At 36.6% G+C, this 16,320-nt stretch overlaps 1 protein-coding gene across 1 annotated transcript in view; it reads left to right on the forward strand.

Moving 5' to 3' along the window:
- The window catches only part of CNGB3 (cyclic nucleotide gated channel subunit beta 3), a 60,647-nt gene that overhangs the window by 41,161 nt on the left and 3,166 nt on the right, over positions 1–16,320 (forward strand). The window contains exons 11-16 of the mRNA XM_065751878.1: positions 5,061–5,202; positions 6,908–7,067; positions 7,499–7,596; positions 8,644–8,727; positions 10,185–10,303; positions 15,212–15,358. Of these exons, the coding sequence (XP_065607950.1) occupies positions 5,061–5,202; positions 6,908–7,067; positions 7,499–7,596; positions 8,644–8,727; positions 10,185–10,303; positions 15,212–15,358 (750 nt within the window). The remainder of the gene's footprint in view (positions 1–5,060; positions 5,203–6,907; positions 7,068–7,498; positions 7,597–8,643; positions 8,728–10,184; positions 10,304–15,211; positions 15,359–16,320) is intronic.

The raw sequence follows: 16,320 nt of genomic DNA on the forward strand, positions 1-16,320 counted from the left end.
GCCTTTGGAGTAAAGCACATTTCATGTAAAGCAGCATTGATTTTTTATAATTAGGGTTCTCTTAAAAAAAATAGATAAATAAATAAATAAATAAATAAATAATACATCTGAAGTTTTAACACAAAACCAAAATACACAGCTTCAATACTGCAACCAGATGCAAGCTAGCAGGCCCACATTGCTCAGGGGGACCACTTATGTAAGTAAATTTATACACAGGTATTTATTCGCACGATCAAGTATTCTGGATATCTGACAAGAAAAATGCACATTGAAGTCCTTTCACAGCTTTTGCAGTTAATATCATTCTTGGGAATACTTGGCTCCTAATTAAAAATCAAGATAACTACGACTAAGCAATCTGAAGGCTTCCAAAGTAGAGAGCTTACTCAGTCTTTAAGTTTTTAATGTTTTTTTCAGAACAGCCTAGAAAACAGACCAAAATTCTTCTCATTTTTCACAGTCAAAAATATTTTAATTTTTTTCATGCAAAAAAAAGGTACAAATTATTTGCTAGCTTGACCATAGAAAATGCAGTTGTGCACAGAGGCAATGGTTGAGCTTTTAGTATTTTGTGGTATGTTTTCCACGAGGCAACAGAAACACTTTTCAAATGATGTTACACTGAAATCACATGGGATTTTGGGTAGAATTTATTATTTGCAATAATAATAGACTGGTAATTTAAGTCTTTAAACTGAGATGTTGAAATAAAATACACAAGTATATATTCCCATATTCTTCAATAACCCATTAATCTACCTCATCCTGACTGGTGGTGAATGTATACAATTAGTTTTTCGCCTCAATTTAACTTATACTTTATTATAAAATCCCAGGTACATGGAAACCCAAGATTTACTCCCACTGCAACACACCCAAATCAGACACTCAAGATATTTCCTTCGTTAAAACTGCATTTAATGAACTTGCTGTTATTAAACAGACCCCAGTCCTTCCTAATGTGGGTGAATATCATCCACAGATGCAGCACCATAACGCAGAGTTCATATGAAGAGAGCAGCAGAATATTGAAAAGGTCCCTTAATTATAGATAAGTGAACAACTTAAACCATCTGTGTTTGTTTTCAGTCTAGTTCAAGTATGAAAGAGATTTGTTTAATTCTTTGGGAAAGTGAACAAATTCTCCAGCAAGTGATTCAAAGCAGAAACCTAACATCATTGTTCTGAATAGACCCCAGGCATATCTGTCTCCCTTGCCACTGCCTCTAAGGCAAACTAAACCCAGGGAGCTAAAATTCTCATGCAACCCCATCAGTTCAACATTAAAGTTAGGCACAAATGATTTCTCTTTGCTCATAGTATATCTCTTCTGCCATTTGCAAGTTATCCACGAGTGAAATGCAAAATTCCCCAGCATATATACTAATCAAAGCATCCATTTGCATACTAATGATGTTTCTCTACAGATTGCTGCCTTCGTGCTCTGGGGCAACTTAGCAGATATCTGAAAATCCCAGAACATGATCACTGTATGTGCCTAGAATGATCCAATTCTTTTGTTTTGCAGTGTCCAACATGCAGTAAGACTGGTGTGTTGTAAAAGATGCTGCTTATGTGTACATCAGCAGTACACTGAGCTTATAAATAGCAGCTCTGAAGGATCATACTCACAGTGCTTGCCATAGTGATAATTTTTGTGCTCCTGGACAAGCGCTCTGCCCAAGCCATATAGAGGTCAGACCTAGTGCTTTCAGACCTGATACTTCTAGCCATATTTTATATAAGTATTGTAGTTTACACCTTACTGTCTGAGCTCATCTTGCCCACTGTTTCTATATGAATAGGTCACTCGAGAAAAACTAGGTATCAAGAAGGACATAATTAGAACACCAATCTCTATTCCACTTCAAGCCTGTTCTGGTTGTAATCAGGGAGGAGCCCTGAAATAATTCCTCACTCACTGTGAATACCACGTTAAAATCTGACAGCTGTATGCACAAAGGTTTCATACAGCTCGATTAACCAAAACTATGTAAGAAGTTCAGCATATTCTGAAATAGATTTTTATGAGAAAGATATTTTTATTGGCATAAAATTACAAGATATCTTATGTGTGGCATTTCTAAACTTATTCATACCTAAGACTTATTTAGGAAAAAATCTAGAAGCTGGATTGCCTGAAGGATAAAGATCCTGTGTGTGCTGTGCAGAGGGAAAATCCCCATCTTGTCTCAGGTTGTTTGCTCTAACAATAATCACATAGCAGGCTAGTAAGCCGCACCGTAAGCAGTGATGTTTTCCAGACTCTAGCTCGCTGGAGGCAGAGCTGCTGACACCACTGAAGCTGTAGTCTGTTTTTTCTGCCATTCACTAAGCAAAACTTACAATCTAATATATCAGGAAACACATTCCCTTCTATTTCAGCTGTGTAACTGTTATGTCAGATGAAAACAAAAAACAGTAAAATAAATAAATAGAGAAGATGTAAAACCTGTGCCTAAGAGACAGAGAATAACTTGTTACTTTAGTAGTAGAAAAATTCTTTTGAAGTAAAATCACAGAAAAATGCACTGCATTAATGATGTACTCAGAAAGAGTTGGGCAGTTCTGCAAAAAACCCAGAGTCTGCAAAGAAGCATGTCTAGGGCACCTGAAGTCTTCCAAGGAGGTGCTTCCATGTCTGTAGAGATGCCCAGAATGGAGATTATATCGTGGACTATCATGGTAGAAATAACAAACCTGGCATCCAAGGCCAATTTATATTAATTGATGTTAATTATCATTTCCTATGTAACTAGCACAGCAATACTGCAAATTTCTTCCATTTTTGTATTTATAAATTCTATATGCTTCAAGCACAACGAATTTCACAGCTGTAACAAATGAATGTATTAATATGCCCATAGGACAAATCCCTTCAGACAAGCTAGAGACATCATTTTATGCCTAAATCTGTTATTCTTCTAACACAGATCTGAGGCTTGCTCTTCCTCTTTCTCTGTGCTAAGGAACTCAGAGAGAAAGCTGCCACTTACACATATTTTGCTAGAAGCATCAATAGGTGACGGAAACCAAAGTGAAAATTTTGTTCTGGTGTAATTTAGTTCTCAGTTCTGCATCTCTAACAAGGAAAAATTATATGATGACACACACGCAATGAACTCTGGAAAAGTAAACTGCCAGTTCTAGCTGTTAAAATCTAAAACACAAAAACTACAGTAGAAGTGACCACTGCTACTGCATATGAAAGCCAGAAAAATGTGATTGAGGTGAAAACAATAAAAGAATTGCTTGGTAGTCTCAGATGTGAAATATTTGAAAACACTTTCAAGTGATTTGAAAACAAACATTCTTCATTGGAACTGGTTGTCAATGTGAGTTTGTTCTCCTTTACTTGCACAAAATTGACCCTCCAATAGTATTATTACATGAACCTTTTAGGGAGTGGAGTTTATATTTTAATAATAAGAAAGGATTCAAAGGGAAGGTTACCAAATTAATATGTACCCTTGAGGACTGCAAGCAGATCCAGGTACACATGAGAAGATGCATACTAGACTCTGTATCAAAATGAGCAACTCATAAACAATTTATTCTTTCTTATTCTGGGGAGAGAAAGGGGGGATCGTTTGTTCTGTTTGCATGTGTTGTTTTGATTTTGTTTGTTTGCTTTTTTAATTTCAAACTCAACACATTTCAACAAATAGAATCATCATTGTTTCAGATGCAGTCATCAATGAAATGATAGGAAATTATACTTTTAATCATTACAAGAGTTGAAATTTGACAGTATAGAGACTTATAAAGTCAAATTCTAATGAGTGTGTGGTTTTTAAAAACATTTCTACAGCAATTATTTGTTAGCTCAGGAAAAAAAGGAAACAATAGCACATTCATGGCAAAGATCAAAACTAATTAATCCCAGATCCATATTACGGGGGGTGCTACACTACTAATGGCGCCATGTTTTAGCATGAAATTCTAAAAAGAATAATACAGATGCTAAGGCACTTCATTTACAGAAAGATTTAGTATGGCTATTCTCACAAAATTCAAATAATGAACTCTAAACAGGGCTTTCTTATTTTTTATTTATTGTATTTTTTAAAAACTTGAATGGAATGTATTCTTGCAGTCCACAGGGCTGCACAAAGAAATCTGTACAAACAGAACCAAAGTCTTTGGTCAAAGGGTACGGGAAGTGAGTGAAAACAAATGGATACAGGGAAAGTCATTACAACCCATAAGTAAGTCAGTACAATCTTAATGATTGATCATTGCTCACTGCTATATTTGGCCTCCAGATCAAGAAAATTTTGAGAAAAACTTGAAGAGTATTCACATGGTAGCTATGGATAGTTATTCCCAAGAATTCCCAAGGCAAGAAAATGTTTGATGGGGTGATAGAAAGGGTAGTGGAGGACAGCCACTAGGAGAAGTTAATGCAGAAGTCAGACTTCTGGTGCTGCATAACACAGAGGTTTGGAGCAGCTGAACTAACATGTAGCTTGTGAAAATGCGTAGCTTCTGTCCGACATGACACTGGAAGTAGAGACAAAATGAAGAGTGCCCAGAAGCAACATGATTAAAGGGACAGAAAAATTAGGGGACTGCACTGCATTTGTCATATGCAGCATAAAGCTTATCACTGCCATCATCAAGTGCAACCACAAAAGACACTTTCAAAATGTTTGTGCATTTACTCTGCTATGCATAAAATCTGTCAAGTCTCTCTCTTTACACCATGGCTTCTTAACATAAGTTCCCACTTCTTGGCATCTTCACATTTTAATGCAGTAATGTCCACACAGCCCGTTTCACCTACAGAAGTCTTCTGCATTGCTTCACAAAGTGACCACAGAATGTGAAACAACTGATGCATTCTCTGCATATTCCAGTTTTGTTGTCAGTGAGAATATTCTGTTCAACGTGATTTACATAACTATCATTTCTAAAATCATAATTGTTTGTAAAAAATGTTGAAGGTTTTTGAACTGAAAGGCATAGCTGAAATGGTCAACCCAGGCAGGTGTATGTTTAGCTTCAATCATATTCACACCTGTAGTCAATAATGAAATGGCTGTTTGTATCCACAGGTACCTGAGGTGTTACTATTGGGCAGTTCGTACTTTAATCACCATCGGTGGCCTTCCAGAACCACAAACACTGTTCGAGATAGTTTTTCAGCTACTGAATTATTTCTTGGGTGTCTTTGTCTTCTCCAGCTTAATCGGTCAGGTACATCAATAATTATATGTTCAGAATACTGTGATGTAGTGATATACCCTATTTTGTTCTGTTTCATTCAAGCTTCATTATGGATGTCCCTCTTTTTCACTATCATCCATACTAATTCGTCGACCATTGCACGTGTTTACCCAGTTCCCAGTTTTGTAACTCTTTTGCACATGAGCTGACCAAATCCCAAATCTCTGCAGGACACAGATTCTTCTTAAACAATGTATAATTCCTATTTTTTCTTCCTCGCAGCTAAAGAGACCAAACCATAATATTCATACGATACAGTTAAATCTGATTGGAAAGTTATAAATTTATCTGTAATTATATTAATAGGTACAAAGTATTAAAGAAATCATGCTTGATACTACTGAAAATATAATGCTGTTAATGAAAATCTCAAAATTTCTGTCAGACTAGAATTGTGCTCTCTTCTGGAAGACACAAAATATTTGTTAGCCTGAACACTGACTATTTCTCTTGGCTCTCATTTGGCAGGAGGGGAAAAAAAATGCCCATAGCAAAGCAAATTAGTTATATTTTCAAAACAAACATAATCCAGCATGAATGATATCCAGCATGTAACTGTTAAATCTGAGCTTTAAATCCATAGGCTTTAAAATGCCTTGCCTCCAGAAAAACAAATTATATGGCTCCTATGTCAGACTGTGTCTTATATTGGATTTCTGTAGAAATCTTTCCAGATCTTTTGATTTGTACACATCTGCTATCAGGAGAATTAAGAGGAAGAGATAAAGATGAAAACTGGTATGACATTTTTCTTTTTAGTTGGGTGCAGGATTAGAAAAAACATTCATCCAAAGTTAAGTCATATGCCTCTTGCTATTTAGAAGTGCAAGAAGAGACACACAGTTATCGTGGAACACTCTTGCCTGCAGAATTTATTACTCATTCACAAACAAGTACTATTAAAAATAAAACTGGAAAATTATTAGGTTCAAGTTATTGGGTTAAATTTCAGAGTTTAAAAATGTGTAAGTCTGTTTTTGTTAACTTCATACAACTGTCAAAGTAGATTTGCTTTTGGCAACCAGCGTAGTCAACTGCAGAATCAATACTCACTATAAAAACAGCTTTATTATAGTTTGTTGCAATTCCTGTTTACAAAAAGATCTTAAATGGGAATGGCCTTAGACTTAGGTGTATGATTTTAGGAATACATTTTTCACTCAAACGGTGGCGAGTGTTGGCACAGGCTGCCCCATCCCTTGAGACCTAATTGAATGGGGCCCCCAGGGCTGCCACCTGCTGGGTGGCAGCACCACCCATGGCAGGGGATTGGAAATGCTAATCTTTAAGGTCTCCTTCAATCTAAGCCATTCTATGATTCTGTGATACAGTGTGTTTCATTTCTGGCTTGTGTGGCACAACAAATGCAGAATAGCTTTATTATGGGTATTTAAGAAGTCATTATCTGTATTTTTCATCCAATGCTAGAAATAAAAGAATAAGCGGAAAAACATAAATGAATCCTTTAAAAGACTCATGTAGTCTGCTTCTTATACAATTAGCTAATGCCTTTGATGATTTTGAAAAAGCAGATGAAGCAACTCTATAAAACATGGAACTGAATGTATAATTAATCAGCAATTTTGTAAACAAACATTCTTTTATGTTGTTGACAAGATACTCAAATGAAGACCATTCTGTTGAAATGTGTAGTAACGTTAAATGATGTTTGCAGATGAGAGATGTAATTGGAGCAGCTACAGCAGGACAGAACTACTACCGTTCCTCTATGGATAACACTGTCTCTTATATGAACACATATTCGATTCCAAAACTAGTTCAAAATCGTGTTCGAACCTGGTATGAATACACATGGGACTCTCAGGGAATGCTGGGTAAGGCTTTCCAATTCTATGTATGTACCAGCTCAAAGTGAGTGTTCTCTACAGATACAGCTAAAAGGTGAAATGTGCATTTCTCCTTTACTGAATTTCATGGGAAGGGGTGAGAGGAGGGTATTCAGTTTCCTTCAGAAAAGCAAAAAACTCCAAAGCAATATGATGCTTACTATGTCACAAAGTCTATTAATTTACATAATACTCATAACTTTGGATAACATAACGTAATTTAGAAGAAAGTAAAGACATACTAACATCTTCCTCATTTAAACTCATGAATGCAATAATGACTTCACTAAGCACTTCACATCTATGAAGTTACATTTCTATGTAATGCTCATTTTTACTGTCATTCATTATTTTCTTCTTCCTTTATATCTTTACATTTTTCATCTAACAATGTTTGCTTTTTTTATTTCTTTTTACAGATGAATCAGAATTGCTGGAGCAGATGCCAACCAAAATGCAATTAGCCATTGCAATTGATGTGAACTTTGCCATTGTCAATAAAGTTGACCTATTCAAAGCAAGTACTTCCACAAAAGAATGCAGCAATATGTGGTATTAGTAGTGTGGAAACCTTGTTTTGTGCATTTTGCTATACAAAAGAAAACGTTGCTAATACTCAAGGCAAAATAAGTCTATTATATGTCTAAGTCACTGGAGACAGGTCAGGACAAAGTCAAGGTCTGACTTCCGTTTTGTGTACGTGGTTCAAACTGGAGATAAAAAAAAAGCAAATGAGGTTAAGAAACGGTCCTGTCATACTGACATATTAAAGCTGATGCTACGGTCAGACCCTAAGTGACTTCAGAATATAACTAACCCCAAGACCCAGACAAAGAATAACAATTTTTGGTACAGTTCACCTTGCTGTCTACTGCTTAGCACTGCCTGAGAGATCTCCAATGCTATCTCTTCTAAGAATATAACTTTGATGTAGCGAAAGCTGTATTTCAGTAACATTTTTTTCAAAGAGCTTTCTCACTGTTATCATGATAGGTTTCCAGAGAGATTACTTAATACAGTACTTAAATTGGATTTGTGACACAAAAAGTGGGAAGACATTGCATTTTTTGAAGTAATCTTGAGAAACATTAAGTTTAACAGTTTTTTTTTTTTTTTAGGGCAACTGCAAGAAATCTTGATATCTCTGTTTAAACATTACACTGTAGCACTGTTCCTGCAATATTTTCTGAAGACACGGAATTCACAGATTCATACAAGCATTTTACATGATCTCCTTTTTTTTTTCTGGATCAGTATTAAAAGATCCCCTAAAAGATCTACGACCCACAGCAGATAACACTGCGTTTCCACAGCAGTCAAACTTAGATGTACAGAAGCATACATCATTAAAAAAAAAAAAAAAAATAGAGATCTTGAACCTGAAGGGAATTTTATCAGTATCTGAAATGAAAATTGTTTTCTCTCCTTTAAAAGCTGGTTCTTACCTTGTTTCCTTTTGCATGCCACTTAGCAAGCCATGGATCACTCATGTATTATTTTGCTATCCGGTGCAAGCAGTAATATTCATTTGTGTTACTGAGCACAATTCTAATTATTTTGACAGGGATGTGATACACAGATGATATATGACATGCTGCTAAGGTTGAAATCCATTGTGTATTTACCTGGTGACTTTGTCTGCAAAAAGGTGAGCTCTGTGGTGTAGTACAGCATAATAATATGTGTTTTAGAAAAGGAATTCAGATAGAGGTTAAAAGCAGTCTTCAAATAACATTAATTCTGAGTGAAGTAGATAGCATAAAAAGAATTAAGATACTGTGTATAATAGTAACAAATTTGCTCTCAAGTTTCAACCTAGAACAGGACAGTATGGATTTTATTATCATCAAACAAAATTATAGTAGCATGGGAAAGTAGTTAATGTAAATATGGTCTATCTGGTGGCACATAATGAAGTTTGGATATATAAAATGTAGCAAGCTCTATTTTTTATACAGTTATATATACAAACCTAGCCTACAGATCTCAATTTGTGATGCTTTGCATGTGCTTCATTTGCATTTTACAAACTCTGACATGATATTCCCAAGAATGTGGAGAATACAGCGCATCCCATAGTGCTCCCTGCAGCAGGACCTCATCTTGCTCTGTATTTGCTCAGAGCCATCTCCAGACTGTGAGCTGAATACTGTCACACAGTCCCTTAGGATTTTAGCTCAAACACAGCCTTAACTAACAGAAGTAGATAGCTCATCTTTTGACAAAGTGTGTTTGGTCCAACAACCACGGGAATCCCATTAATGCTGTAACTTGTAGTAGGCAATAAAACCTTGTTGGGACTTGAGAACTGGAATCACCTCCTACGTGGATGTGTGTTGGCCTCATCATACTTAGGAGGCTCTGACGTAATGGTTTGCAGAAGCAGATTATGAGATAGAAGTATAAGCCATATGTTTCCAGTCCTGGTGGTGTTGTTGCTGCATTTTGAATTTTAAATTGATATTGCAGCCTTACTCCAGTAGCATAAGCAGAAAAATAATTACTTGCCTGTCACTGAGATGCTGTGAGGGCTGATATGATCATGTTTACTCCAGGTTGTCTGCTTTTTATGAAGATGCTGATGAAACCTAGCAGGTCTTGTGGAAGACAATAGGCAAGCTAATAACCTCTTAAACCACCCAGTCATTACACAGAATTAGACAAAGTTTTGAACAACTCTTTATTCTATTTACCATGTAAGTTAGTTAAGTGAAGCTTAGAAGTAATAGAACGAAAACTGAAGTTTTTAAAACCATAACGCACAGGCTTTTGAGCACTTAATTAAATAAGCTGCTGAATTACTTCTGGCTCCACTAGAATAGAGGATGAAAATGACAGATACAATCCTGCTTGCTATAAGTCTTCATTTTTCAGGTTTGCCTGGATGGTCTAACTTCTGCTCAAACGCTGCCTCACATCAATTAGATATACAAAGTCAGTCCTTGCTCTTGTGTTCAGTGCTAGGCAAAGTAGCACATTTATTTCTCTGTAATGCTGGTAAAACTGTGCATGAAAAAGGGGAGAGATATTTACATAGATGTTTGTCAGATGATTTTACTTAAACAAACAAACAAAACAGTGATCATTACATGTTTCTATACCCAGGGAGAAATTGGCAGAGAGATGTATATCATCAAGCAAGGTGAAGTTCAAGTCCTTGGAGGCCCTGATGGCACAAAAGTCCTGGTTACGCTACGAGCAGGAGCTGTATTTGGGGAGATCAGGTCAGTCTACCACTATTTAGAACACTTTCTTTAGAAGTGCTTAAGTAATTGATGTTTGCTTAGCTTCTCTCTGGCAAGCATGAGAGAGAGCACGGGAAGGTTAGAAAGCTGTGTGAGATTAACCAGGAGAATGATGAGAAGGGATATACAGATAAGTGAGGGAAAGTCTGTGTAAGTAAAACATCTGAGACTAATCTGCCAAGAACTCAGACTCCTATACAACAAATAATGTACAATCAGTATTCAGGGCAATATACACAAGGATATATGGATGGATTTCACCTTCAGCATTTAAAAGGTTGAACACATCTTCCTGTTCCAAAGGCAGGATCAAACATATTTTTATTGCCTGTACAGTGAGACCATCTGTCCTTATACAGTAGAGAGTAAAAACGATAATTTCCAACAAAGAAGATAAAATTGAAAATAGCAATACAGATTGATTCATTTAGGAACTGAAGTAGAGACTAAGTTGCTGAAAATCAGCATCTACGTTTTCAAATGTGTTTGCTCAAGAGAATACAAAAGAGAAAAGGGCTGACCAACTATGTTTGGGAGTCCAAGTTTCTCTTGAGGAGAAAGCTTTTCTCAAGCAGTTACAAATGTTTTTTATATTCTCTACACAGTTGCTGTGCAAAATCCATTAGCTCTTCTGCACCTTGTTCACTAATTAGACAACTAAGAGCTTGATTTTAGGCACTGCATCTCCTACTGAGGTTGGCCTGAGGAAAAGTAATAAAATACATGTGTTGCTGCACGTGATAAACTGGATTCTTGATTTCTTACAGCTGCATTCCTGTTACCGTTAATCCTCTTGCTAGTAGCCTTAATCTGCCTTTTGAAAAGTGTTAATCAGCTCTGTATTAGGTTTATATTTATCTTCTGCTGTGTCTCCCTTCGTGGTAGTGGAAACTTTCCCATTTATTCAGCAGTGAGTTTACAGAGCCTTCTCAGAGCTGCATGTGGAGAACACGATATACCCCATAGGTACAGAACTTCCTTGATGAGTGGGAAAATGAGGTTATATCAGCTCTTTGCAAGAATGTTATTCTAAAAGTATTTATCTGTGTGACAATACAGTACAAGAACAAAGCCTCAAAACAAGACGGTGTGTTGTGTGTTATGCAGAAATCTGAGAATGCACTGGTTTTCAGGCAGGGATCGATACTAAAAAGTAAGAAGAAAAGCTGCAGCATCTCTGAGATATAATATATACACAGTTTTCAACTATTTCTTAGTTATGCATTTGGAGCAAGGACATTTGTTTTCAAACTGAAGAATGTTCATGATTGATTTGAAAACAAGGAAAGGATTTTCAATGTTTTGATCTAACAAAAGTGAGGACTTGTTTCCAGATGAGATCTATACAGCTGCCTTTAAAAATTCATCTCTCAATATGTTTTACTCTTCACATAATTGCCAGGATGGCCAGCAAAGCCCTCAGCAATGTTTTAAACCGACACTTATTGTATTGTTTTATTCATCACTGACCTTCTGTATTAGGGAGACAGCATACCGGTACAGACTCCATTGCTTTGCATATAAATGACAAGCAGTGGATTAAACTGAGGAGAAAACACATAGCAACAGGCAGAAATTGAAAAGCAAAGACACGAAGCGCTAAGTATACCAGCAGAAAATTTTCCTTTTCCCTGTGGCAATATGTTAGAAAATAATCAGTTTATACAGTGCCCTTCTGTATAAGCTCTGTCAAGGTCTTCTGAGTACTGTATAGCAGAGGAACAGGAAAAACAGAAGTCTTTAATGGATGAAATGTTGCTTTATTTAGCACATCCAAGTTTTTTCCCTCAGCAGTCATAGTGTGGTTAGCTCATGACATCGAGCTATCATCATTTCCACCTGATTTTTCAAATCAAGATTTGTGTAGAGAATCGTGTCAGCTTCATTCTGAGTGGTTTAATGATCTGAATTGCAAGACACTAGCCATTTAATCACACTGTTCAAAATGCATTATAAATCATGCTTATAAAGTCTCTAAGGGCAAAGGATCTCAAGAAAATAAAGAATGTTTACTCGTTTCAAAAATATTTCCTGAATAATACTATAAGGCCAACACAAAACTGATGTTTAAGCCAGTCCTTTGCTCATCCTGTTTTTATAAATTAACACAGAAACAGATTAAGCAATAGGAGCTTCCAATTAACTTCATTACTACTTTCCTGTACTGATAATTTCATTTTGGGGAAGCAAAATAATCTCAATAACAGAGGCAAAAAGATTGCTGCCTCAATGAGAGCCTGTCTGCACAGACAATTGAGAAAGGGAGAAATTCAAGAGAGGGAAACTACAACACAATACTTCATTAGTCCAGAGAAGCTTACACATCAAGCTAGCTGTCCTAATTCATCCACTTATTATTATCTCACTAGAACAATTTCCCATTAAAAATGTCAGTTCTAGAAAAATTACAGCATTTTTGACAGGAATATTTCTGAATGTTAGGTCTTGTTTGTAGCCTTTCAGTGGGTGCTGTAGCTTTAACTTCCCTTTAAAAAGTCAAGAACTAAAGTGAATATTTAGCTTTGTGAAAGACTGAGTTTCTCTGTTTGGGCCAAGAGCAGTTGCTACTGCTCTTCAGCGAGCTCTGCCATTTCAGGTCTGACATTTGTCTCGGAAGGCAGATCCAGTCCTCTTCTTGACTTAACCACTCTTTCCAGATGTACAGATGTGCCCAGCAGAGGAGCGACAACGCTGTACATTCAGTTGATATGCACATCATTCCCTAGATCAGTTTGCTAATTTCAAAGAACGGCTGCTTCCCACTGAGATCAGCTATAAACAAAAAAAAAATAGAAATAGATCTAAGTCATTGCTTTGACAACTTCATACCTCTAGATTAAAATTGCTATCATAAGAATTCACGTTATCTTCTCATACAAGTATAAAATCATTTCAGGCTAACTACAGTAAAATCCGTAAGGTAAAAAGGCAATTTTCCTTATTCCTGTGAATGCTATTGCATCAAGAACCACTTGTAAGGACAATGCCAATTATTTTAAAGATTTAGTTAGTCTGTCACATGGCTATTAACAGAATGGCCAAAACAAAGTCCATAATGATGCCTTTAGTCAAAGAGGACTCTGAGCAGTGACTGCCTCCCTCATAAAATTCACCTCACGTCATCACCATAATAAAAGAGCTGCTCTCTTCAGTCCTATCTGCCTCAACAAAATGATCTTGTTATTAGGAAAGCTTGAAAATGATTGTACAATGACTCGTTGAGAAGTGATTTATTGGAACTCAAAAACTGTTTGCAATTTTCTCCAACTGCTTTTCTTGCTGTGCAAATACTTTTCGTCTGAGAAATTGTACTGAATTTTTAAAAGAAGACAATATGCTGCATTTTCTGCTTGACTTCATAGGTTGAATCTTATCTTGGATAGCAGCAAAACTTGGTGTCTCTGCAAAAATAGCCTTGTACACAGAGTTCAGACATCTTGTGATCCTTTATAAATAAATTATATTACCAGTAGAATTGAATGCTATATATATATATATCCTTAATACTAAAAAATAGTATCAGTATACTCTGATTAGTATTGACAATAAGTATAAATTCATTTTTGATAAGGCCCAGACTGTCCTTTATTAATAACCTTTAAATTTAGGTATTATTTGATATTCTTTATATACAGTAACACACTGTGAAACATTTAAGGGACAAATCTCTACAATGGATCTCCTCAAATAGTCATAAAGTAATTTTACTACTAAGAGTAGAATGCAGCTTATGTTGCTTATCAGCAAAGAGGATCAATTAATTGTTTTCATTTTGTTTGCTTCATGCAAGACGGACAATTTAATTTTCATGTAGATATCCTTCCTACGTTCAACCGCTGCTTGCTAAGCTGGTCTAACACTTTACTGTCTAAAGAAAATAGCCTTCAGTTTCTGACAGACACATTTGTAAGTGTCAGCTTGAAAGGCCTTCCAAATCCATATTGTTAAACATGCCAACATTCGAGATGAGATGCGATATGTGACAAAACCAAAAACCCACTGAAGTTGTTCACTCAGGAAAATCATAATTATTAGAGACATTTATTCATTGTAAATACGCCTTCAATTATAATGGTCTTATATTGCTCTCTATATGATGTTAAATCATTTTCAACAATAAGAACGAAGAAATGACAAGTTCATACAAGGACTAAAACAAATGCAGTTCTTGCTCTGGGGTCTCTTTGAAGAAATGTGTGTCCAGAGAAGGGCAACAAAGCTGTGAAGAGGCTGGAGCACAAGTTTTATTGGGAGTGGCTGAAGGAACTGGGATTGTTCAGTCTGGAGAAGAGGAGGCTCAGGGGAGACCTTACTGCTCTCTATAATTACCTGAAGGGAGGTTGTGGGTGAGGGGGGGGAGTTCGCCTCTTACCCCTGTTAACAGCAATAGGATGAGAGGGAATGGCCACAAGTTGCACCAGGGGAGGCTGAGTTGGATATTAGGAAAAATTTATTCCCCAAAAGAGTGGTACCGAGGGAGGTGGCAGAGTCACTGCCCCTGAAGGTGTTCAAGAAGTGAGTTTTGTAACACTGAGGGACATGATTAGTGGACATGATAGGGATGAATTGATGGTTGTACTAGATGATCTCAGTGGTCTAATCCAACCTCAATGCTGCTATGATTCTAGGAAATGTCTCTACCCAGCAAGATGTTTCACAGCCAAGACACCTGACCAGATGTGACAATTTGTCTACTTGATACAAGAAAATATTTCCAATCATGACTGCAAGGGGACTTTACAGAAATCAGATAGAACACTCAGATACACTTGTGTGGGTTTTGGGTTTTTTTTTGCTGTATCTTCAGAGACCAACAGCAAAGATTCCTTTGGCAAAGCAAAAAAAATCAAGCAGTGAGGTGAATAACAATGTTTATTTTCATTGCAGCCTATTAGCCGCAGGTGGAGGAAATCGAAGGACTGCCAATGTGGTGGCTCACGGTTTTGCCAACCTTTTCATTCTAGACAAGAAAACGCTCAATGAAATCTTGGTGCACTATCCTGACTCAGAAAAACTTCTGATGAAGAAAGCAAAGTATGTCTTAATAATCTTTAAATCACCGTGTTTAGCTTTTGAATGGACAGTTGTGGCTCCTAGGCATACTTCCATTCATTTATTGGGGGAATAATATAAAAACATTTGTATTTAGAGGTTATATTAGTCTGCTAGTATATATGGAAAGCCATGCTTTTATAGCAAGGGATTCCAAGTTGTGAGAATGTGGTAATTAGAATAAAGTCCTGAATGTAGCTTCACTTCAAGTAAAACAAGAGACACAGATGTATATCAGGACAAAACTCCTTACATAGACAAGAAAGGCAGAAAATGTAAAACAGATGTCAGGTAAGCTTCAGGTTTTCAAAGATGCAACCGAACACCTGCAATTAGTTCTACAGAGACATGCTTCAATGCACCCACAGGCTTGCACACCTTTCAAAATCTGGAGGACCAGTTAGAGGTTGATTTAAAGGAACACCTGGCAAGATGAAAAATAAGCACACAGATCTGAAAGGTGCACATTCTGTGCAAAGAGATTCTGAAATAGGATTTCAAACTAGAATTGCTTCTCATCCTCCTTTCGCTGGATCACAGTTCACCTGGCTTTGTTGACAGGGCAAAATATTCACATATTTTGCCATAAGATTATGAATGTGATTACCCTTTTATCTTTTATAAGGTTGAAATGTGTGAAGCAATGTTTTATTAGTCTACTTCAGCACTCTTCTGTTCTCAGCTGTTGTCTTGCAAAGGTATCAAAGTTTGGAATAATGCTCTCAGACTGAAAATTCCCACAGAGAAGATAAAACATAGCACGGGAGTGAATTCTTGTTCATGGAACTATTAGTAGATGGTTGCCTTCAGCAAGTTACAACAACTCTGGTTGTCAAACAACAGTATCTTGAGAAACCTTGCATTCCCAAGGATGGGACCAAGGCACAGTTTGCCACCAGAAAAGCCTAAGTATCTGTCCTGTAGGAAACTTTTCCAAACAGCCT

This window comes from Cyrtonyx montezumae, unplaced genomic scaffold (genome assembly GCF_038088225.1).
Source record: "Cyrtonyx montezumae isolate F1298 unplaced genomic scaffold, pur_monq_1.0 scaffold_8, whole genome shotgun sequence".
NCBI lineage: Eukaryota > Metazoa > Chordata > Aves > Galliformes > Odontophoridae > Cyrtonyx > Cyrtonyx montezumae.